This window comes from Erinaceus europaeus, chromosome 14 (assembly GCF_950295315.1).
Source record: "Erinaceus europaeus chromosome 14, mEriEur2.1, whole genome shotgun sequence".
Taxonomy (NCBI): domain Eukaryota; kingdom Metazoa; phylum Chordata; class Mammalia; order Eulipotyphla; family Erinaceidae; genus Erinaceus; species Erinaceus europaeus.
The window spans coordinates 24,687,437-24,713,317 of NC_080175.1; the positions used below are offsets into that span (position 1 = coordinate 24,687,437).

The 25,881-nt window shown below is 45.3% G+C and overlaps 2 protein-coding genes across 8 annotated transcripts in view; both read left to right on the forward strand.

Moving 5' to 3' along the window:
* Positions 1 to 25,881, forward strand: part of SH3PXD2A (SH3 and PX domains 2A) — a 262,938-nt gene that overhangs the window by 33,547 nt on the left and 203,510 nt on the right. The window lies entirely within an intron of this gene.
* On the forward strand, positions 7,494 to 10,283 carry LOC132532851 (multiple inositol polyphosphate phosphatase 1-like). Its single transcript, XM_060172233.1, has 2 exons — positions 7,494 to 7,506; positions 9,889 to 10,283. The coding sequence occupies exons 1-2, from the start codon at positions 7,494 to 7,496 to the stop codon at positions 10,281 to 10,283; spliced, it is 408 nt and encodes a 135-aa protein (XP_060028216.1).

A 25,881-nucleotide genomic window follows, 5' to 3' on the forward strand; every position in this document is an offset into this window, starting at 1 on the left:
TTAAAAAATATGGACTTCTGGAGGTGGAGCTACAAGCAGCAGCAGATCTCTTTCTCTCCTCTCCCGGATCAACTAGGAATACCAAAGGAGACCACCCGGGACCAAAACAAGACAGGACTAGAATGACCACAGGAACCCACTAAATCACCGGTGGGTACACACACGTGTGGTTGGTGACAGAGAGGAGCGTAGGGAGAGATTAAGTGACGGCTAACAGTCCAGCAGTTTATCAGTTGAGACACCACCTCCAGTCTGCTCCACCAACAAGGGGACAGCTGAAGGGAGGAGAGGACTCCCCAGAGACTCACCAAGTGCAACTCTGAGTCTCCATTGCTACTGCCCTTAGAATCTGGAGCAGCGACAGGAAGGGACACCAGGGGACAGAGATCTAACCAGGAAACTCAGGAGAAGACCTATATCTCGGTAGCATAGCTGAGGGGCTGTGAAAGTCTCTTTGCATAGCCACTGGATTATCTCTGACACACCCTGCTTTATCTCTTGGTCAGGAGTCAGTGATTAAGCTAAGAAGTCTATTGATAGTTTAAAAGCCCTCAGGCTCCCATAGCCTACAGGGAAGAAAAAAAAAGAGACTTTTAAACCACTGAGCTCTAACTCAGGGATTAAAATACTACTGAAACAACTGTTAACTTCCACCACTGTGAACCCTTAAATTAACTTACTTAGACATAAGTCAATCCAGGCAATAGTGTTCAGTAATTTGAAAAGTACTGAGAGAGGGAACTCATAACATAATATATAAAATGGTTAAAACAACAAGAAGAAATATTGGAGAAACGAACCAGGACAAGAGTCCAGCTAAAAGTCCCCCAGAGGGTGAAGCACAAAATAATGAGTTCAACATCCAAACACTACCTAAGGAGATAATCACAGGAGTGAGTAAAGAATTTGAAAAAATTGTAATCAGAAATACAGGAACAACAAATGAGACTATGGAAGAAAATACTAATTATCTCATGGTTATTAGAGAGCTGAAAGCTGAAATCGCTGAGCTAAGAACGCAACTAGTTGAACAAGCTAAAACAGTAACAGAACAGGGCAACAAAATAGATGAACTCCAGAAAACAGTAGAGGGCAGAGAGAATAGAATCAATGAGGCTGAAGACAGAATTAGCAAGATCGAGGACAAATTGGAGACAACTAAAAAAGAAGTAAGAGATCTCAAAAAGAGATTAATAAATGCTGAAAACAACAACAGAGTCCTATGGGATGACGTCAAAAGAAACAATATACACATTATTGGCATACCAGAGGAAGAAAGAGAAGGAGAGGAAGAAAGCATTCTCCAGGCCATAATAGCTGAAAACTTCTCTAATCTAGACAACATCAAAGACATAAAGATTCAAGAAGCCCAGAGGGTCCCAAACAGAATTAACCCAGACCTAAAGACACCAAGACATATCATACTTAGAATGGAAAGGAATACGGATAAAGAAAGGATCCTGAAGGCTGCAAGAGAAAAACAAAGAGTCACCTACGAAGGAAAACCCCTAAGATTAGCAGCAGACTTCTCCATACAAACACTACGGGCCAGAAGAGAATGGCAAGATATCTATCGAGTGCTCATGAGAAAGGCTTTCAACCAAGAATACTCTATCCTGCTAGACTATCATTCAGACTAGATGGAGGCATCAAAACCTTCTCAGACAAGCAACAGTTGAAGGAATCAACTATCACGAAGCCTGCTCTGAAAGAAGTTCTGAAAGGTCTTCTATAAACAGCCAGAGCACCATAAATAGGACATATATCAGAACACTCTAAAACTCTACAAGAATGGTGTTAAAATATCTTCAATCTTTGATATCAATAAATGTCAATGGCCTGAATTCACCTATTAAAAGACACAGAGTAGGAAGATGGATGAGAAAATACAACCCAACAATATGCTGTCTACAGGAAACCCACCTAACTCAACAAGACAAACACAGACTTAAAGTGAAAGGATGGAAAACTATCATACAAGCCAATGGCCCACAAAAAAAAAGGGCAGGAACAGCTATTCTCATATCTGACATGAGAGACTTTAAAATAGATAAGATTTAAAAAGATAGGAATGGACACTACTTAATGCTCAAAGGATCAGTCAATCAAGAGGACTTAACAATTATTAACATCTATGCACCCAATGAGAAGCCATCTAGATACATCAAACTTCTACTGAAAGAGCTACAGCAATATATTAACAGCAACACAATCATAGTAGGAGACTTCAACACCCCACTCTCTCAACTTGACAGATCATCCAGGCAGAAAATCAATAAAGACATAAGGGAGCTAAATGAAGAGATAGATAAACTAGAACTATTGGACATTTTCAGAGTCATTCATCCCAAGAAACTGGAATACACATTTTACTCAAGTCTACATGGGTCATTCTCAAGGATAGACCATAGGTTAGGCCACAAAGACAGCATCAGCCAATTCAAGAGCATTGAAATCATCCCAAGCATCTTCTCAGACCACAGTGGAATTAAAATAACACTTAACAATCAACAAAAGATCAGTAACAGTCCCAAAATGTGGAAGCTGAACAGTACACTTATTAACAACTTCTGGGTCAAAGAGGAAATAAAGAAAGAAATCAAAATGTTTCTAGAGTTCAATGAAAATGAAGACACAAGCTATCAAAATGTTTAGGACACAGCTAAGGCAGTACTAAGAGGGAAATTCATAGCTATACAAGCACACATTAGGAAACAAGAAAAAGCACAAATAAACAGCCTGATTGCACATCTCAAAGACCTAGAAGAAGAAGAAGAACAAAGGAACCCTAAAGCAACCAGAAGGACGGAAATCACTAAAGTTAGGGTGGAAATAAATAACATTGAGAATAAGAAAACCATAAAGTAAATGTTGGTTCTTCAAAAGAGTGAACAAAATCGACAAACCTTTAGCCAGACTCACAAAAAAAGGGGAGAAAACCCAAATAAATCGGTTACTAAATGAAAAAGGAGTTATCACAACAGACACTGCAGAAATTCAACATATCATGCGAGGCTTCTATGAACAACTATGTGCCACCAAGCTAGAGAACCTGGAAGAAATGGACGATTTCCTAGATACCTACCAACTTCCAAAACTAAGTAAAGAGGAAGTAGATAACATGAACAGGCCCATCACAGCTATTGAAATTGAAACAGTTATCAAAAATCTGCCCAAAAATAAAAGTCCTGGACCAGATGGTTTTACAAATGAATTCTACAAAACCTTCCAAGAAGAACTAATACCTCTACTTTTAAAAGTCTTCCAGAAGATTGAAGACACTGGAATACTCCCTGCCAGCTTCTATGAAGCCAACATCACTCTGATACCAAAAGCAGACAGGGACACAACCAAAAAAGAAAACTACAGACCAATATCTCTGATGAACAAAAGTGAAAATATTGAACAAAATTCTAGCCAACCAGATACAGCAGTATATCAAAAAGATTGTTCATCATGATCAAGTGGGGTTTATCCCAGGCATGCAAGGTTGGTTTAATATACGTAAATCAGTCAATGTGATCCACCACATCAACAAAAGCAAGACCAAAAACCACATGGTCATATCAATAGATGCAGAGAAAGCCTTTGACAAAATCCAACATCCCTTTATGATCAAAATACTACAAAAAAAGGGAATAGATGGGAAATTCCTGAAGACAGTGGAGTCTCTATATAGCAAACCTACAGCCAACATCATACTCAATGGTGAGAAACTGGAAGCATTTCCACTCAGGTCAGGTACTAGACAAGGCTGCCCACTATCACCATTACTATTTAACATAGTGCTGGAACTCTTGCCATAGCAATCAGGCAGGAGCAAGGAATTAAAGGCATACAGATTGGAAGAGAAGTCAAACTCCTTATTTGCAGATGACATGATAGTATACACAGAAAAACCTAAGGAATCCAGCAAGAAGCTTTTGGAAATCATCAGGCAATACAGTAAGGTGTCAGGCTATAAAATTAACACTCAAAAGTCATTGGCATTCCTCTATGCAAACACTAAGCTAGAAGAAATTGAAATCCAGAAATCAATTCCTTTTACTATAGCAACTAAAACAATAAAATATCTAGGAATAAACCTAACCAAAGAAGTGAAAGACTTGTATACTGAAAATTGTGAGTCACTACTCAAAGAAATTGAAAAAGTCACTAAGAAGTGGAAAGATATTCCATGTTCATGGGTTGGAAGAATTAACATCATCAAAATGAATGTACTGCCCAGAGCCATCTACAAATTTAATGCTATCCCCATCAAGATCCCAAGCACATTTTTTAGGAGAATAGAAAAAATGCTACAAATGTTTATCTGGAACCAGAAAAGACCTAGAATTGCCAAAACAATCTTGAGAAAAAAGAACAGAACCAGAGGCATCACACTCCCAGATTTCAAACTGAATTATAGGGCCATTGTCATCAAAACTACTTGGTACTGGAACATGTATAGACACACTGACCAGTGGAATAGAATTGAGAGCCCAGAAGTGAGGCCCCCTACCTATGGACATCTAATCTTTGACAAAGGGGCCCAGACTATTAAGTGGGGAAAGCAGAGTCTCTTCAACAAATGGTGTTGGAAACAATGGGTTGAAACATGCAGAAGAATGAAACTGAATCACTGTATTTCACCAAATACAAAAGTAAATTCCAAGTGGATCAAGGACTTGGATGTTAGACCAGAAACTATCAGATACTTAGAAGAAAATATTGGCAGAACTCTTTTCCGCATAAATTTCAAAGACATCTTCAATGAAACGAATCCAGTTACAAAGAAGACTAAGGCAAGCATAAACCTATGGGGCTACATCAAATTAAAAAGCTTCTGTACAGCAAAAGAAATCACTACCCAAACCAAGAGACCCCTCACAGAATGGGAGAAGATCTTTATATGCCATACATCAGACAAGAGTTTAATAACCAACATATATAAAGAGCTTGCCAAACTCAACAACAAGACAACAAATAACCCCATCCAAAAATGGGGGGAGGACTTGGACAGAATATTCACCACAGAAGAGATCCAAAAGGCCGAGAAACACATGAAAAAAAATGCTCCAAGTCTCTGATTGTCAGAGAAATACAAATAAAGACAACAATAAGATACCACTTCACTCCTATGAGAATGTCATACATCAGAAAAGGTAACAGCAACAAATGCTGGAGAGGGTGTGGGTTCAAAGGAACCCTCCTACACTGCTGGTGGGAATGTCAATTGGTCCAGCCTCTGTGGAGAACAGTCTGGAGAACTCTCAGAAGGCTAGAAATGGACCTACCCTATGACCCTGCAATTCCTCTCCTGGGGATATATCCTAAGGATATCTATCAAAATATCTATCCAAAAAGATCTGTGTATACATATGTTCTTGGCAGCACAATTTGTAATAGCCAAAACCTGGAAGCAAGCCAGGTGTCCAACAACAGATGAGTGGCTGAGCAAGTTGTGGTATATCTACACAATGGAATACTACTCAGCTGTAAAAAATGGTGACTTCACCGTTTTCAGCCGATCTTGGATGGACCTTGAAAAATTCATGTCAAGCAAAATAAGTCAGAAACAGAAGGATGAATATGGGATGATCTCACTCTCAGGAAGAAGCTGAAAAACAAGATCAGAAGAGAAAACACAAGTAGAACCTGAAAGGAATTGGCATATTGCACCAAAGTAAAAGACTCTGGGGTGGGTGGGGAGAACACAGGTCCATGAAGGCTGATAGAGGACCTAGTGGGGGTTGTATTGTTATATGGGAAACTGGGGAATGTTATGCATGCACAAACTATTGTATTTACTGTTGAATGTAAAACATTAATTCCCCAATAAAGAAATTTTAAAAATTTAAGTAATATATGTCTTCCTTTTTAAAAAAAATATTTATTTATTCTCTTTTGTTGCCCTTGTTGTTTTATTGTTGTAGTTATTGACATCGTTGTTATAGGACAGAGAGAAATGGAGAGAAGAGGGGTAGACAAAGAGGGGGAGAGAAAGACAGACACCTGAAGACCTGCTTCACCGCCTGTGAAGCGACCCCTCTGCAGGTGGGAAGCTTGGGGCTTGAATTGAGATCCTTGTTCCAGTCCTTGGGCTTTGTGCCACCTGTTCTTAACCCACTGCGCTACCACCCGACTCCCTTCTTTTCTTTTTTTATGTGGTGCTGGAGCCCCTGACTTATTGATACCACCTCTTAAAGGCATTGTTTTCATGAGAGAGAGAGAGAGAGAGAGGATAAAGAGAAAGATTGAGCAAGGGAGAGACACCATGACCTTGCTCTAATATCCATGGAGCTGCCCCAGTGCCATTCATATAGTCACCATATTGGGCACCAAGGACCCTATGGTGGTAATTCATGCATTCTACTGGGCAACTGTCCCCAACCCCCAAAATTAATATTTCAAAAGAAAAGATTCTTCTGAAAGACTCTTAAAAGAAAAGAGATGGTCAGCCAGAATACCTGGTCTATTCTGAATCCTTGCCTGCCTTGTGCCTAGTTAAGTAGTTTTGTTCAAGAGATAACGTGACTCCCTGTTGGGAAGCACAGGATGCAAAATCTAACAGTAGTGAGTGCTGCTTAGTTTAGGGGGTGAGGGGACACTTGTAGGTTGCTAGTGGAAATTTACATGCATTAACCACTTTGGAAAGCAACTTGGCATTATCTAGTAGATTTGAAAGTGTGCATGCCCTATGACCTGGTGGCTCCCCTTCAAAATAGACACCCTTGACTCAGGGTCTAGAGAAACTCTCCCAAAGGGGAAGACAAATGCAAGGTGTTTTTTTTTAAATTTTTTTAAAACTTTTTTATTGCTGTGTATTTTTTAATTTTATTTAAGAAAGGAGACATTAACAAAACCGTAGGATAGGAGGGGTACAACTCCACACAATTCCCACCACCCGATCTCCATATCCCATCCCCTCCCCTGATAGCTTTCCCATTCTCTATCCCTTTGGGAGCATGGACCCAGGGTCATTGTGGGTTGCAGAAGGTGGAAGGTCTGGCTCCTGTAATTGCTTCTCTGCTGAACACGGACATTGACTGGTTGGTCCATACTCCCAGTCTGCCTCTCTCTTTCCCTAGTAGGGTGGGTCTCTGGGGAAGCGGAGCTCCAGGAGACATTGGTGGGGTCGTCAGTCCAGGGAAGTCTGGTCGCCATCCTGCTGGCATCCAGAACCTGGTGACTGAAAAGAGAGTTAACATACAAAGCCAAACAAATTGTTGAACAATCATGGACCTAAAGGCTGGAATAGTGCAGATGAAGTGTTGGGGGGGTACTCACTACAGTCTCTTGTGTACTTCTGCTTTCAGGTATATATTTTTTCCTGGTTTATGGACACGTGTGAACATATGCTCTATCTCAGGGGACCTGGTCTATAGGTTTGGGGACTTTATTGGGGAGTTACTGCTGTGTATTTATAAGAGTGGAAGACTTGTTTATCTATCAGGAGGGGTTGAGCTATGCTGTGGGACTCATTTTATTATTTACAGGAGTGAAAGTCTAGCATGTGCCAGCATGGTATGGGTTATATTACAGGAACAAATGGCCTCAAGGTTTCATTTTTTACTCCCACTGCTTGTTCATTGGAGTCAATGGGACTCTACTCATTGCAGGCACTCAGGGACAAAGACTAACTAGGCTCTAGAGTGCTCCCTTTACCCCTGGGGCAGCTGTGTCTCATACTGGCAATTAAATGTTTCTGTTCATGGAATGCGACTGAGCCTTTTCTTTTCAAAAGAAATCAGATGCTGGGAGTCAGGTGGAAGCACAGCGGGCTAAGTGCACTTGGTGCGAGGCACAAGGACCTGTGGCGTAAGGATCCTGGTTGGAGCTCCTGACTCCCCACCTACAGGGGAGTCACTTCCCAAGTGGTGAAGCAGGTCTGCAGGTGTCTTGTCTTTCTCTCCCTTTCTCTGTCTTCCCCTCCTCTCTCCATTTCTCTCTGTTCTATCTAACAGTGATGAAATCATTAACAATAACAATAGTAACTACAACAAGGGCAACAAAAGGGAAAATAAATAAATATAATTTAAAAAAAGAAAAAAAATCAGATACCGTTTTATGCTTCTATATAGGAGAACCTGGAAAACAGCATTCTAATTGAAAGAAGCCAGACTCAACCAGCCACATTATATGACTCTGTTAATATGAGATGCCAGAATTGGAAAACCTATAGGCACAGAAAGTACCTTAGTAGCTCTAAATGGTAGGAGTAGGAGGGAGTGGGCAGTGACTGCTCTTGGGTATGAGGTTTCCTTGAGGGCGGGGGTGGGGGTAGGGGGTGGGTGGGTGGTGGAAGTCATGTCTTGGGATTAGTGGTAAAAGTTGCATAACTGACAAACTATATAGAACTGTAGAACTGATCCAGGAAGGTATGGTCTTAGTTGCATAACTCTTGAGCGTATGAAAGAAGCACTCAATTATACACTTTAAAATGGCAGATTTAGTGGCATTTGCATTATATGTTTCAATTAAAAAATGCTTTTGTCTGCAGGCAAGGCATTTTACTGACCAAAAAAGTCAACTTCAAGTTACTGAAGAAGCACAGTCCTACCAGGTGCTTGGGAAGGAAGAGAATATCTTATGTTCCTTAAAAAGCCCTAATTGGGGTGGGGGGAGGCAGGCAGTAGCACAGCAGGTTAAGCATATATGGCGCCAAGTGCAAAGACTGCATAAGGATCCCGGTTTAAGTCCCTGATTCCCCACCTGCAGGGGGGTCGCTTCACAAGCGGTGAAGCAGGTCTGCAGGTGTCTGTCTTCCCCTCCTCCATTTCCATTTCTCTGTCCTATTCAACAATGACAGCAATAACAACAACAACAATAATAACAATAACAGTAATAACAACAATGATAAACAACAAGGGCAACAAAAGGGGAAAAAAAGTAGCCTCCAGAAGCAGTGGATTTGTAGTGCAGTTACTGAGCACCAGCAATAACCCTGGAGACAAAATCAATCAATAAATAAATATTTAAAATTTTAAATTTTTTTTATTTAAGAAAGGAGACATTAACAAAACCATAGAATAAGAGGGGTACAGTTCCACACAATTCCTATAACCCGATCTCCATATCCCATCCCCTCCCCTGATAGCCTTCCCATTCTCTATCTCTCTGGGAGTATGGATCCAAGGTCATTGTGGGTTGCAGAAGGTGGAAGGTCTGGCTTCTGTAATTGCTTCCTCGTTGAACATGGGCGTTGACTGGTCGGTCCATACTCCCAGTCTGTCTCTCTCTTTCCCTAGTAGGGTGGGGCTCTGAGGAAGTGGCGCTCCAGTACACACATTGATGGGGTTGTCTGTCCAGGGAAGTCTGGTCAGCATCTTGCTAGCATCTGGAACCTGGTAGTTGAAAAGAGAGTTAACATACAAAGCCAAACAAAATGTTGAACAATCATGGACCTAAAGACTGGAATAGTGCAGATGAAGTGTTGGGGGGTATTCCCTGCATGCTTTTATGTACTTCTGCTTTCAGGTATATATTTTTCCCCTAGTTTATGGGCACGTGTGAACCTATGCTCTATCTCAGGGGACCTGGACTATATCTAGGGTTAGGGACTTTATTGGGGAGTGGAACACCTGGTGTTGCTGAGAAGTTATTCTGATGCAGTCTCCGCCCCCAGGTTTTTCTATGCCCCGCTAAATCCTAGAGTGCCCCCTTTCAACCAATCCTGGCTCCGCCCCCAGGTTTTTCTATGCCCCGCTAAATCCTAGAGTGCCCCCTTTCAACCAATCCTGGCCCTACACGTCACCCCTGGTTGTCGCCTAATAAAAAGCCCCCTCACCCCTCCCCTCTCTCTCTCTGGGCTCTCGGCTTTCCCTCTCTGAGGTCTCGCTCCCTGCCCTCCTCCCATGGTCGGCCATTGCCGGCTGGCTCCACGTGGTCTGAACCAAACCTCCTGAGCCCGAGTGGGCTGCCCCAGCGTGGACGGGCAGCTGGTGGAGCGCGGCCGGCAGGACATGCGGCGCCTGGCGGGACGCCTTGCCCGCCTCTTCCCCGCGCTGCTCGGCCGCCGCCACGCTGGCCGCCTGCGGGCGCTCAGCAGCTCCAAGCCACGCTGCGTGGACAGCGGCATCGCCTTCCTGCAGGGCCTGTGGCAGCACCACCACCCCGGGGAGCCCGCGCCTGGCCCGGCGGACATGGAGTACGGGCCTCTGGAAATTAACGATAAGCTGATGCGCTTCTTCGATCATTGTGAGAAGTTTCTAACTGAAGTGGAAGGAAATGCCACAGCTCTTCATCATGTGGAAGCTTTTAAGACTGGGCCCGAAATGCAGAACATTCTAAATGATTCATAAGCTCCTGCTCCAAACAAAGCATCAGAATTCCATTCTACCTGTTTGTTACTATTTTCCTACGATTGCCTAGAGCACTCATCGCGGAAACATGCCTGCCACTGAAGATAGAGTGGGTCTGGGAGTGCAGCACGAGTCAGTTCTTTCCAGTCTTGTGGTGTATTTAAATACTGGTAAAAGCTTCTCAAGACGGACTTGGTCCATGGAGAATGCATTCCGTCCTCCCTGACTGCTTCTCTGAGTGTTCCAAGTTCGGAAGAGGAATATGGCTGCCACGGCTGAGGGTTTTGTTTAGAAGGGCCAAGTTTACGGGGAATGTGTGGATTTGGTCCGATGGCGCGGGAGAGGGAGCTACAGAAATGGAAAGTTCCGTAGAAACTGCTGTAGTGGCTGCAGGGGAGACTAAACACATATCTATGGGGACGGAGCTCCCGGGGTGGACTGCACATGGTTTAAAATCCTTAAATGCTGAAAAAATATCCTTTAGCTCTCGTATCTCAGCCACTAGGTCCCTTAATGGTGACGTATCAGCAGGGGGCGGGGTCAGGGACGAGGAAGCTTCAGGTGGAGCTGAAACCGTGGCAGCAGGGGCCGGGGGCGGAGCTGAAACCGGGACGGCAGGGGGAGGGGCTAGAGAACCAGAAGCCTCAGGGGAAGCAAGGGGTGGGGCCAGAGAAGCAGAAGGAACTGAACACGTGTCTGCCACAGAAGGGACCGAACACTTGTCTGCAGAAGGAGCCGAACACGTGTCTGTGGGGACAGCTGGGGGAGGGGTCAAAGGAGCCGCCAAACACGTGTCTTCAGGGGCAGTGGGGGGAGGGGTCGTGGAAGCGGAAGCTGCCGCAGGAGAAACCGAACACGTGTCTCCGGAGGTGGCAGCGGTTTTGGGGCTGACTGCAGATTGCTTAGGGTGTTTAAGTCCTAAGCAAATATCCTTTAACTCCTGTATCTCATCCTCAAGGTCACTTAACCTTTTGGCAGGAGGCCTTGTACATATCCTGAAAATAGTAAATATAGCCATGAGAACCCATGGTGTAGCAAAAATTAAAGCGTCTCTGAGATCGAAAGCCTGTCCCAGGAGAGAAGGATAGAATGTCTGGGACACCTCCTCATAAAACGGAAAAAATCCCATGGTGGAGGGAAACGCGGGGCCACAGAAGTGGGCGGATGCCACTTACCTGTGTCTGGGCGGTTTTGGAGACCTCAGGCCGGGCGTGGTGTGGGTATGGAACACGATGGGCACCAGATGTTGTTGCGGCGGTCTGCTGTCGGGCTGCACCACGGAGAAGAGAGCGGACGTCCAGAGCAAAGGGGTACACAAATCTTTATTATAGGATGGGGGGGAGGTTTGGTTCAGACCACGTGGAGCCAGCCGGCAATGGCCGACCACGGGGGGAGAGCAGGGAGCGAGACCTCAGAGAGGGAGAGCCGAGAGCCCAGAGAGAGAGAGGGGAGGGGTGAGGGGGCTTTTTATTGGGCGACAACCAGGGGTGACGTGTAGGGCCAGGATTGGTTGAAAGGGGGCACTCTAGGATTTAGCGGGGCATAGAAAAACCTGGGGGCGGAGACTGCATCAGAATATCTTCTCAGCAACAACCTGGAATGGAATTAGAGAATACTATGAAAGGAAAAGTCTCACCCGAGTGATGAAGCTGAAGGGTTGTCATTCCACACCTGAAGTCTCTGGTCACAGTCTGAAGTGAAGCATGCTGGGGTGGCACTCATTGCGATGATTAGGTTGCGATCCGTGGATGCAATATTATTTGATTTGAATTGAGAGCAGCATGCAGAAAAGTGAGCCCCACCCTAAGGTTCCAGGACTGGGGGAAATATAGTTTGTATAGTGGAAATGTGAGGTTCCTGTTGTCTTAGCGTTCAAGAAGACAATGGATAGTTATTGTTTTCGTCACATTATTTGGTGATAGGGTTAACTTTGGAAAGTCCCTTTGATAGGGTTTGGGGTATAATACACAGCATCTTGTATATAGCTGTGCTACCAGTTGCTTCTGTTCTCCCTGGTCTAGGCTTTTAGGAGAGACAACATATCAAAGACAGCCTATGTATTTAAAAGACTCATTCTGTGTTTTAAGAAGTTCTAGACATGTGATCAATTTTTCACCTCTCATATTAATTAAATAGTGGTTTATATGTTTACACTTTAATAGGATTGTACATAAACACCACTCCCACCACCAAAAGATTGTGTCCCATCCCCCCCACCCCCGCCCCCCCATCCCCCTGCCGTGCCAGGAAGCCCAATGGCCACTCTCCCCTTCACCACAGTGTTTTTACATAGGTGCCCTGCTTTTGATTTAATCAGATCCTGCTTTTAGTTTCCCTTTCTGTTCTTCTTTCTCAACTTCTGTTGATGAGTGGGGACATCCCATACTCATCTTTATCTTTCTGACTTAGCTGACTTAGCATAATTCCTTCTAGCTCTGTCCAAGATGGGTCAGATAAGGTGGGCTCATTGTTCTTAATAGCTGCATAGTATTCCATTGTGTATATGTACCACAGCTTTTCCAGCCACTCATCTGCTGTTGGGCACCTGGGTTCCTTCCAGGTTTTAGCTAAATAAAATAAAATAAATAAATAAATATATATATATATTTTTAAAAAGCTCTAATGGCTACCTCCTGAGATAATAGAAATTCTCAGGAGAAGGTGAGTTTATAAATATGGTATGTTTGGGGGCCGGGCAATAGTGCACTGGGTTAAGCACACATAGTATAAATATGGTATAGTTATTATAAGAGATGGATGGCACAAGTGAATAAGATGTGATAGTACCAATATAGAAAGATCATTGAAACAATAGTGACAAAAAGCAAGTAGTCGAATATTATATATTGTGGCATTTATGTAAATATTATTTATTTATATGAATTCTGTACCATTTATCTCCATTAAGATTGAACACATTACTTCATAAACATTAAAACAATACTGTGGTGAAAGAATAGAGACTGGAAGGATACACAGAAAGTTCAGAGATGGGGAGAGAGGAAAGAGACTGGGAGGAACATAGCAGGGGTGTGAACTCGATCCCAAATGTTTGCTTCTTTATGTAAACAGGGATTAAGCTTAAGCATTTACTTGAGTGGAATGTTGACGCATTTTGTTATGGTTTACACACATTTTTCATTTGTTCGCATATTCATTCATTTGGCTAAGATTTGCTGAATGCCTGCTGCATGTCAGACCTTGCTCTGGTTTGAGGATATATCCATACACAAACATAGACATCCCTGCCCTGGAGAGACTTCATGCCAATGAAATGGAAAAACAAAACAAAAACACACAATTTAAAAGGCAAGTGGATGGACCTGTTAATAGCGTGCACTCTATCAAGCATAAAGCCCTGGGCTTGAGCACTGGCAGCACATTGGAGCACCATGGGTGGTGCCGGAGGAGCTCCACAGATGGTGGAGTGGAGCTGTAGTGCCTCCCCTCTCCTCATTAAAATTTATTATTATTATTATTATTTATTTTCCCTTTTGTTTCCCTTGTTTTGTTGTTGTAGTTATTGTTGTTGTTGGATAGACAGAGAGAAATCAAGAGAGGAGGGGACGACAGAGGAGAAGAGAAAGATAGACACCTGCAGACCTGCTTCATCACCTGTGAAGCGACTTCCCCTACAGGTGGGGAGCCGGGGGCTCAAACCAGGATCCTTACGCCAGTCCTTGCGCTTTGCGCCACGTGCACTTAACCCGCTGCATTACCACCTGACTCCCTTTTTTTAAATTTTTAACCAGAGTACTGCTCGGCTGGCTTATGGTAGTGCTGGTGGTGGCGGGGTGGGGGGTGGGGTTTGAACCCAAGACTTTGAAGCCTCAGTCATGAGAGTATCTTTGCATAACCATTATGCTATCTACCCTTGCTCTCTCCTCATTTTCTCTCTCCATCTCTCTTTTTCTAAAATAATGAAAGCACTGACCTGGAGAGGTAATATTTTATGCTCAAAGCCCTGGGAAATGCATCTTGAAAAAAATAAAGACTAATGAATAACAATTTAAATGATAAGGCTGGTGAAATAGCTCACTTGGATAGTGTGCTGCTTTGCCATGTGTGTGATGCAGGTTCAGGCCTGACCCCACTGCATTGAAGGATGCTTTGGTACTGTTGTTTCCCTCCCCCCCCACACACATCCTTCCTTCTCTGCCACTCTGTATCAAAAAAAGATGAAGGAGAAGGAGAAGGAAGAAAGAAAAGATTTTAAATCATAAGAAAACTCAGGGTCAGGCGCTTTGTTCCATTGGTATGGCAAGTCAGATCTAACTCTGAAAAAGCAAGAAAGACAGACATTTCAATATAGTTTTGATTCCTGCACTCTTGAATTAACAAATTCAGCACTGAGCCCACCACTTGGTAGGAGCCCATGCCTCCTCTACTCCTCTCTCCCCGGGCAGGGGTAGTGGTGGAGCTTATCTGTTAGGTGCCTTGGTGGGACTCTAACTGCTAGAAGAGTGTAACTGCCTTTCCAGTGGAACCGTTCTACGTCATTTTATTCCTGTCTCCCTTCACTGGTCACTGCTCTCCTCAAGCTTGCAGTCCTGGGCCCTGGAAGCATCCTAACTGATGTTTGGTCTCAACCCCTATAGTCTTAACCTCTAGGCACCCTGGCAGGCCTGTGCCAGAGTGGTCTTGTGCTGTGTGACCAGGTTATATCCCTGCTCAGAAACCCTCTACAGCTCCTTATTGCTTGGGAAATTAGCCTCTGCTAGGAATTTTGGAAACTGGGGAGATGGGATGAATGGTGGTGATGTCCCTTGGAAGATGACAGAGCTCCCCCTATGTATGTAGCTAAGTAGAATGGAACAAGTGCTTGGTGGAGATTAAAAAAAGAAAAAAAAAGAAAAAGAAAAAAATCGGGTGGCATGGAAGTTTCCACAAGGGAAGTGTTGACTTTAACCAGGGGGACCTGGTTAAACCTAAGGACCTGGTGCACGTGAGCAAGAGTGTGTGTACATGTGTGTTTATGCGCCTGTGACCTTGTGTATATGTGTCTTAATGGACTGGTGGCACTGTTGAATGCTTTCTAGTTTAATTTTCATTTAATGGCCAGCAAAATAACTTAGTGTGCCTGCTTTGCCATGTTCTACACCCAGGTTTGAGCCTGGACCCTACCACATTGAAGAAAATTTTGGTGCTGTAGTCTCTTCCTCACTGCCTCTTTGTCTCTCTTTCATTATCTATTAGGAAAAGAAAATAATAATAATAAATATATCAGCCCAGAGCAGTGAAACCTTGGAGATGACCAAAATAAATCAATAATAATAATATTAGTAATCATTTTCAATTAATCCTCCCAACAAACCTGTAAGGCAGGTGTTAGTCATCCCCATGTTGCTAAAGAGGAAAAGAGACATAACCAGGCCACCAGAGACAGGTTCTGGGCTCCAGAGCTTGTGCTCTTAGCCCTGGAGGCAGAAGGGACAGACAGGCCCGGGAAGTGGTGATAAGGACAAATGGTTATACTGGAGCCTAGAGGAGCTGCTGGGTGCAGGCAGGAACATGATGCCTCTTTACAAGCACACATCGCTCCTGGAGGTGTTGCTTGACATGATCCAGTGTGTGTTTGAGGATGTGACCCCACACGTGTGTGAAGGATCAGTTAAACTCAAGAGACCGGAAGAAACTGGCAGCCCAGCTGGGAGGTGTGTGTGTGTGTGTGTGTGTGTGTGTGTGTGTGTGTGTGTGTGTAGCCTCATCAGACATCTGGGTCAGCTTCTCAAGTCAGCAGGGAGAGTCTAAATTGCTTTTTGAAAATTCCTTGACCTGCCTATCCAGTTCAGTGTGATCTGCATGTGATTCTGTGCAACGTGAAAACTACTGGGCTGGAATCAAAGAGAAACAAAAGGGTCAGTGGGGGGGGAGAGATAGCATAATGCAGAGATTTTCATGCCTGAGACTCCAAAGTCCAAGGTTCAAACCCCCCCCCCCCCACAATAAGCTAGAACTGAGCAGTGCTCTGGTAAAATAAAAATAAAAAAGGAGAGAGGGAGAAGGAGAGAGAGAAACAAAAGGCAGGCCAGGAGTTGTATAGAGCATCCAGAAAAGTCCACCTGGAGTGTTATGGTGGAAGGTGAGTGTTTGGGCTGCAGCTGCCTCCCTTCTGCTTAGAGCTCAAGCCTCTAGAGCTGTAGCCACACCAGGAGTTTCACAGTCAGGAGGATGAGCCCAGAGAACAAAGTCGGTGCCAGAGGGCTAGGATTTCATTGCAGCTGCAAGTGGAAATTTGGCTTTGTGGCCTTTTTCTGCCCTGGCTTTCCTCACTTATCATCAAGCCTCTTATCTCCGTGGATAACCCTTTTCCACTTCCTGAATGATGGTGTTTCCCCCATGTTTTGTCCAGTAGCCAATCCTGAGTTTTCGTTTTTTTCCCTCCGTACTCTTTGGCTCTTGACCCTCTTTCCACTTAATCTGTGACCACTGGGCAGAGCTGTGTGCTGTGCTGCCAGAACCTTCTCCTGCCCCCAGCGGGCCAGCATCTCTCACCATGGTCAGCCCCTCTCTCCCCACCAGCCTTTCTCAGTCCTCAGAGTGCATACCTGAGTGGGACTGATTTCTCCCCTGATGTTCTCTTGGATTCTGTGTTCTGTTATTGTCTGACTCCCAGGCCTACCAGGGATGCCCAGGAAGAACTCCTCTGTTCAGCTGCTCTCCTAACCTGGAAGCTGACTCTATATCCAATTATCAACATGGGCGGGGGTGGGGGCAAAGTTCTTATCTTTCTCAAAGCTCCCCAGGAGATTCTGATGACTGAGCCAAGTGTTAGAACTGCTCCCCAGGATCTGCTTCTGCCCTGTCTCACACATTCATTGGTCTTTCCTTTCCAGTTCACACTCCTGTCCTCACCACCCCACCACCCACTTCTAGGTCACCTGGCTGCCTGCATGGGCTTTCATGGTGGTGGTGGGGGGGGTCACTGCAACCAGTCTAGATGGAGTTTTTGATCACTAGGCATCACTGTATGCTGGGCCAATCCATGTTCATTGTCTGGAACATATCTAACTTGCTAAAACTCTCTTTCAGGCTCTTTCAGTTGTGGCTTTTATGAGTGACTGATTGATTGATTGATTGATTGATTGGTTGATTTACCAAAGTACCACTCAGCTCTAGTTTATGGTGGTGCTGGGGATTGAGTCTGGGAACTTTGGTGCCTCAGACAAGAAAGTCTTTTTGAAAAACCACTTTGCTATCTCCCCAGCCCCAAGATGCCTTCTAAAGGACTTTCCAGATCTATAGGAATGGACTGCTTCCACTCCTGTCTTATAAGAGTGACTGGTTTACTTATTTCTTTCTACTCTGCAAAATTAATGGAATAAATATATTGAGATACTTTCTCAGATACTTAGGATGAGGAGAGGACAAGTAAGATCCTGTCTGTGAGTTTTCAGCTACCTAGAAGATACTGTAAGTCTTAGCCTTGCTGGGACAAGGCTCTGCTGGACCTTGAGCGTAAGGCTTTGTCAATATTTGCTGGTCCCACCCCGTATTTAGCTGTCCCCATCCAGAAGAGGAGGTCACGTGCTGTTTTTTTCTGACCTCAGGTGCAGCCAGTTAAGTCAGTCATATTTCTGTTTTCAGTTCAGTGCACATCATGGCCATGACAAAACCCTCTTTGTGCTTTATTTTCCACTCCATCCCTCATCCCCAATCTCCTCCCAACTCAGCTTGCACACCCACTTTAAACCATTCAGTTGCAAACCCATGCAACCAGAAAACCAGTTGTGCTGCTCCTGTGTGTGGTCTTCAGTTTCCATAGATTGTATCGTACTTTCACATTCCACTCAACATGGTGTTTGTCAGATCTGTTTGCATTGCTGTGGCATCTCCTTTACTGCTTCTCTCTGCTATAGTGTGTTTCAGGCTGGCCATCACCACATTTTATGTATTAATTCCCTTCCCAGTGGACACTCGGGTTGCCTCCAGTGCTGTCTGTTACACATTTGGCTTTAGGAAACATTCCTGTAGGCTAGAGCCCATACAAGCTCACGAGACTTCCCTAGTATATCTACCCAGGGAGGGAATCGCTAGGGCCTCAGGTCTACACAGACTGAATAAATACCACATAGACTTCCAGAATCACTGTTAAGTATTGCTGTTTTGTTTTTGCCTACCAGTAGTAAACCAGGTTATCCACCCACCTCTGTCCTCTTTCTAACACTTGCAATTATCAGGAAGAGAAGGTCATTTTCCTTTGTCTTTTGGAGAGAACCTTCCACACTGTTGGCACTTCTCCTCAAGGGCCGAACCAGCTGAGGTTGGTGGACACAGTGAGTTTTAATATCTTTGTCTCATTCCTTCCTGGCTCATCTCCCTCTCTTGTAATGAAATTTCTTTTTATAATTTCTTATTCAGTTCTCACTAATGGAAATAGAAACCTGAAACCTTCCTCCATTATCTTGAGCACTCAGTCAGCTTTTAAACCTCCTTTGTTTTCACAACGTAATCTGAAATAAGCTCCTCTTTATCCTGTTTTCAGTACCTCAAAGCCTCACTGGCCATTCTTTTCTATTGGTCCAGATACAGCCTCCAAAAGGTATTGCTTCACTTGCGTTTGCTTGTGAGGTGGGGAGAGGGGGTTGCTACAGACCTTCCCTGATTGTCATTCTGATCACAGAAGCCAGGTTTGGGGCTTTAGCTCTGTTTAAGTTGTGACCTGTGGTCTCGCTGGCTTGCAGATTTGCTGGGAGTAGTTATAGGAAGAGTGATACTTCCAGCATTTGGCCTAAATCTTCCAACTGATAATGAGTTGGAAGCATTCTATGACATAGAGCTAAAATAGACTGTTAAGATCAGGTCTCATCCTAGCAAGGTAGGCATATAGTTTTTGGTACTAAGTTCTATACAGGCACTACATTTGCTTGGTTTCTCCAGTTGCATTGAGAGTGTGGGAAATAGCAGTGTGATCTTCTTGACTCTTCTGCCCACCTCTAGCCCACTCCTACCTTGCTCCAAGGACTTTGCATGTAGTAGATGCTGAGTAAATACTTGTTGCGTGGTTGACATAGGATTACATGTAACTTTTTTCCCCAACTTTTTAAATCTTTACTTATCTGATAGAGACAGCCAGCAATCAAGAGGGAGGGGGAGACAAAGAGACGACACCTGTAGCACTATTTCACCACTTGCGAAATTTCCTCTCTGCAATTGGGGACCAGGGACTTGAACCCAGGTCCTTACACATTGCAATGTGTGCACTAAACCAGGTCTGCCACCACCTGGCCCCACCAGGATAACATGACAATCCAACACTTTCAAAGGCTAGAACTAGACCCAGACCCATTTAAAAACAAACAAACAGAACACTTGCTTTAAAAAGTAGCATTTCCTTCTTAACTCTTACAGATTTTAATCTCATTCATTGCTTTTTGGGGTGGGGAATCTTGGGGGAGAGACTCAGAGGGCATCTTGAATTTAAAGGGACATCGTAAATTACACTCTTTGGAGAAGATTGGAAGTCCTTGTGTGCCCAGAAGTGGGTCAGAATTCAGTATTCTAGATGGTTCCCTGATTCTCAGGTCAGTGTGTGATGCCCTCTAGCTTGCTATTAAATAAGCGGTTCCTGGAAAGCACAACAACAACAACAAAAGAAAGAAAGAAAAATATTAGAGAGCTAAATATTATGGAAAAGGCCAAATATTTCCACTGTGCTAAGAAAATAAGAGCCCAGCAGCATGGAACTTCCCACTCAGTGGGCAGAAGGCACAGCAGGGACTTCAAAAGGCTAGAGGACTCACAGGAACAGCGTGAGCTGCCAAGGGTGACTGCTCCATTTGAAAAAGGGGTGTGTGTGTGTGTTCCCTATGGAAGAAGCTGTGAGAGCACCTCTCACCTGGGAAATGAATTAAGGCACCAATGGATATTCACCCAAGCAGTGGTCCTATGGGGCTGGAGGTGAGGTCTGGAGGAGGAAATGCAGAACAGAGATACTCTTTGTTCCCCCCAAGACCTGAAAGGCAGATTCACAGGAATAAACTCCTTGTCCTTGGTCTGAAATGAAGAATACTCAGTACAGGGCTGATGGCTCTAGCAGAGACCCTACCCTTGGACATCAGGACGCTGTTAGTCTGGGAGGGGCCCAGGACCCCAAGGGGGAGTATCTGAGTGGTGAGATTCCATCAGACTTCTCTAAGTCCACTCCCATCACCAGATTGAATTTAGGAAGCTGGCTAAGGCTTAAGGGTAGGCAGTCTGACTTCAGTTGGAAAGAACCCAGGAATCATCTCAGTTTAATAAAAAGTCAGATCCAATTCTCTCAGGGCCACCCCCAGGGAGGATGATGCTTCAAAGCTGGCCAAGGTCTAAGTTGAGGGCCTGCCACTTTAATGAGCTGGGGGAAGCTCCTTGAGGAGCAGCAATAAATTCACTCACCTACTTGCAACCTGAGAATGTCCTTAAACCTGAGAATGGAGTGAGTGAATCATTTGGAAGAGCTCCCAGGTGTGGAGAATGCACTGTTGCCTCTTTGGCTGACAGGAGGCCTGACACTCTCCCTTGGTTACAAACTTTCTCTCCCCATCACAAGCCTACCTCTTGCTACTTATGGCAATACACCAGCTCAGTGCACTCCTCCCTTAGTCAGAATGGAGAAGCAGAGACAGCAGCATCTTGTTGCAATGAGCCCCCACCCCTGAAATGTGGCCACACCCCTTGGTATTATGCCAATCCCTGCTGGCATGACCAGAGCCTCCAGCATTTACAGGATTCTATGGCAGGGACTGTACAAGGCACTGCTGACCCAGACCTTCACACAGTCTCCCACAGCCCCTTCACAAAGTAGAACTATCACTGTCCACTTGTGTCACCCCCCAGTTTGCATATGATGAGACAGATGCCCCAGCAGGCATGTGGCAGAGACAGAATTGATTTGGACCTTGGTCAGGGATTCAGAATTCTCCACACTGCTTTCTCTTGTTGCGTACTGTGCAGAGATGCACACAGCTTGCCTTCAACTCACAGCAGAGGTGCAGAGAGAACACTTCCATGTGTGGAAAGAGAGTTCTCCACTCCCAGCAGAGACGGGAAGCAGAAACTCTGTGGGAGTTCAGATTGGGGCTGGAAGCAACTCAGGGTCTGGCGAGCTCACAGTGTTCTGGACTGTATGCTGTGAGCCTTGTTCCCATGATTTTTGATTCTCGTGGCAATCCTGAGTGCTTCATTTTACAAACATGGGCTTAGGGCAATTATGCCCCTTCCCCAATAGCACACAGCTTGTGGGCAATGAAGCTGGACTTGAGATTGCACATCTAACTTGAAGCATATTCTCTTTCTCCTGATAAGCATGATAGGAACTCTTGTTTTCGTAGAGTTGTCAGCAAGGGAAGGCCCTGAGTGCTGATAAGAGGTGAGATAGGCAATCTGGAAGAGTGAGCACTGCAAGTGAGAGGAAGCAGAAGGGGCCTAGGGAATACCAAAAATGTACTGCTCTCTGAGTAAGCATAGGGCCCAGTCTTCATGCCCAGGCCAATGTTAAAGCTAGTGGCATGTGGTAGATGCAGAGCCAAAGCTTCCTTGCTTCCAAGGATGTGACGTGTTCCCCCTACAGGCCCCACCTCTATCCCTGGTCATTCATTAGATGTGGTCATCTGTAATTCTGTAATGGGTGTGGACCTGTCAGAAAGACAGATTAGCTGTGGGATAGCTACTGGTGGAAAGAACTGGACTCATCACTTCTGTATTCTCTGCTTCTTCCTACTTCCTGCCTAATCTGAGGGCAGGGGGTGGGGGTGGGGGGCGACACACTCTGTTGTTGCCCTCCAAGCTGCATCTTCTGAGTTCCTAATGACCACGCTGCATCTGTGTTCCTCATATAACCATGCAATACCCTTGCCTTGGCTTAGCCTCACTGGCCTTGTGAAAAGCAACCCTTGTCCATCCTCTCATCTGCTATTCATTCATTCATTCATTCATTCTGACTGTGTGGCCATATTAGGTGCTGCAAACTCCTGGATGAACCAACATGGATACATTCCAGGAGAGATGGAAGCCAGTGGCTGGCGGGGACAGCGGGCATTAACCAGAGTCACAGGGGTGGGTGTGCAGTGATAGACCCGGATCAGGAGCTGACCGGAAAAGACCAGCGTACTCGGAAGCATGTACAGGAGAGAGCTCTGCAAATTTAACAGGAGCCAGGGGGCAGGGTATTCAGATAGAGGGAGCAGTGTTTGACAAAGACTCATTGTGGGGAGGGAGTTCCAGGGTCAACAAACCCGTGGAGGCAGTTTTCTGTGATCATTGTGATACCTACTTCATGGGCAGTTAAGGTGAGGTCCAGGAAAGCCTTTTTCTCCTGAACTTGGGGCAGGGCCTGCTTTGTTGGTAAACTTTACACTCAAGTGGCCCTGGGTTTTTGGCAGGTTCATAGGTTACGTTCGGGCCACTGGAAGGGATTGTGCAAGGGACATATACCTTAGCTTTAGGAACCCCTTCTGACAAAATCTTGGCCTCCTCTGTCTCCTGAGCTCTGGTCCTAGGAGGGCTGAAGCTATCTGGTGGTAGGAGGAGAAGGCACATTGGAGGCCTGGGATGAGACTCTGGATTCAGTACAGAGAACTACATTACCGTATGAGCCTCTTTTTAAAAATATTTATTTATTTTCCCTTTTGTTGCCCTTGTTGTTTTTTATTGTTGTTGTAGTTATTGTTGTTGTTCCTGATGTCGTCATTGTTGGATAGGACAGAGAGAAATGGAGAGAGGAGGGGAAGACAGAGGGGGAGAGAAAGAGAGGCACCTGCAGACCTGCTTCACCGCCTGTGAAGTGACTCCCCTGCAGGTGGGGAGCCGGGGGCTCGAACCACGATCCTTACACTGGTTCTTGCGCTTTGTGCCACATACACTTAACCCGCTGTGCTACCGTCCAGCTCCCATGAGCCTCTTTTTAAGGGAACCCAAGAGGCAGCATCGCATAGTGGAAAGAGTGCTTTCTTTGGAATCTGACACACCAACTGTGTATCTCATTCCCATGTGGGAAATCTCTCAGAGGTGTCAGGCCTGGGGCTGCCTGGCCTCTTTGCAGTCCTGTGAGTGATTCTCTAGCTCCGGCTATGTGTTCATGGAGCTCACATTGCTTAACTGGTATGTGCTCATAGAAGTTCAGGGTTTAGAGAGATTAGAAAGAGGGTTCTTCCCTGCGTCTGTCCACACCTGGAAGCCGAGGTCTGCCCCAGTGCATACTGTGGGAGAGCAGGGTTCCCGAAGGACAGCCTCGCTGGTGAAATAAGCAGGTCACAAGAAGCCAAGGTAGGAAGTGGGGGAGATTAGCTTGGAGCAGAGGACTTAGCTGTTCTCTGTGGTCCCAGATGCAGAACAAGTGTGTCTGGGCAGAGGGAGCCCAAAGCAGACTCAGATCTGCATAAGGAATACCAGTCTGGTGCGGCCTTATTCGTGACTTCCTCCTTGCCCCTAGACATACGTGAGCACAGAGCAGGGCTCAGAGGCCACCACTTCCTTTCTGTTTCTGAGAGCCTGATTTTTTTTCTCCAATTGATGTCAGTCTTTCTCAGTTGTGGTTAAAACTGAGGGGACAGCCCTCTTGCTCTCTTGGTTCCTCTGCTGAGATTCTCACATATGTCTATGCAGGACACTATGGCAGAGCCTAGAGTGAGGGGAAGGGTGTTTGTTAGCAGGTTTTCTGGGTGTTTGTAGGCTACCCAGAACCACAACACTTTTGGGCACTGGTCACAGCCCAACCCTCTGCCTCCAGGTGACAGACCCCAGCCTCTGGTTCCAAGTCCCCTTCGCCTTCCAGTTGACCCAGCCTCTGGGCTAGAAGCTGGAGTAGCTTAGAAGAGAGCTTGAACCCTGTCCTGCTGAAGCATTCCTTCACACTAACCTTCACCAGCCACAAAAATGCCCCCAATCAGAGGATGTCCTAAGCCAGAGTAGACACCAGCAGTCATATTCCAGCTCTGCATTTTCCTTTGTCTCCCCCAATTAATTAATTAATTAATTGACTTATTTCTTTAATGTAGTGTCAAAAAATGAACAGAAGAGAAAGGGAGAACCACCAAGCAAAGCATTGCTCCTCCATCCATGGAGTTCTGTTGGTGCTGTCCATGGTGCTCCCATGTGGCATTGGTGATAAGACTAAGGGTCCACTTACAGTGAGGCATGTGCTCTACTTGCTGAGCTATCCCCCAGTCTCTTCAAAATCAAGGAAACTGAGACCCAAAAATACAAAGTGAGTTGGCCAAAGTCACCAACAGATCCAGCTCCCATTGTCCCTGCCTTCTCTCCCTTCAGGACTCATCCCCTGCCCTCTGCAGAAGGAAGAAGGGTATGGGTCCTGGAGTGCAAATCAAACTCATCCCAAGACTTCTGACTTCCAAAATGTCTCAGCAAGGTTGTGTGTTTCCTCTAGGGACCAGAGAGGGGGAATGGCCACCTCTTGGTTAGGTGCCAAGATGCCTTTTCTCATCGATCTACCCACTGTCCTCTCTGCCCAGCCACCTCTATAGGCTCCTCTTTAACCTGCTCCTTTCCCAGGGCTCCCTCAGCTGGGCAGGAGTCAGATCAACATAGTGTAAGGCCTAAGAATCATGCCTTGGGATGGGGAAAAAAATGGGCTCAGTGGAAGCTGTGGTGAATTGGCCATCCAGGACCAGGCTCCCAGAGGGATGAGGGTGAGAGCCAGGCAGCAGCAAAGAAATGGTACCTTTTTAGACGAAGTCTGTATTGTCTTAACAAGTATTTGTACAAAGGGAATGATTCTTTGGCACCTTGCCTTCCTACTTCTCCCTGGGTGTAAGTCCCAAGGCCCCAATGCAATGACCTAACCCTTGGGATGATGTAATGTATGTCCTAGAACAGTTTGATGGCAAGTGCCAAGATTATCCTTGAACGTAACCGTGACACATTTTTTGTGAGTTGATCTCCAGGGTAAATCTCTCAGTGGGCTATCCATGGGCCAGCAATTGGATTTCTCATAATGACATATGTTGGTGATTAGCCCTCTGCGAAGAATTCACATCGCTCTCATGGCATATGAGATTTGTGCATTTCCTCATGCCTTTACTGGCACTGGGACTTACTGAGCTCAAATGTCTGATCAGTTAAAGAAAGGATTATCTTGTGGGTCTGATTTATTGTTCAGTTACACATGAAGTTGAGTGTCTTTTCATGGGTGGATTGGCCATTAATGTTGAAGATGCCTATCTGCATTCTTGGCCCATTCAGAAATCTGGGTCATGCCATGACTGTGGATTTAGATGGCCCCCACCACATTTTAATCTGCTTTCCTCAAGACTTCTGAGGTGGAAGTAGACCTCCCTGTTCTGGGAGGAGGCTGCCTAGGGATTGCTCCTAGCTTCTTGGGGTTCTCACTGTTAGCAGGTGTGGCCTGCCCAGTTTAAGTATAGACTGAGGGCTTAAGGGCAAGATCTGTAATGGGCAGCTGGGTAGGGGGCTGGTATTGAACTTGCTGCCTCTTAGGTCAGGGGTGTGGAGAGCATGGATGCATGCTAAGGAAGAACTTTTGTGTAGCTGTGTGAGGGCTCCAGCTTTTCTGATGGGCACTTGGGCAGCAGGGGGTTATGTTAACATAGAAAATGCCCCCACTGGAAAGTTCCAGATGGTACGTTTGCCAGTGCTGCTT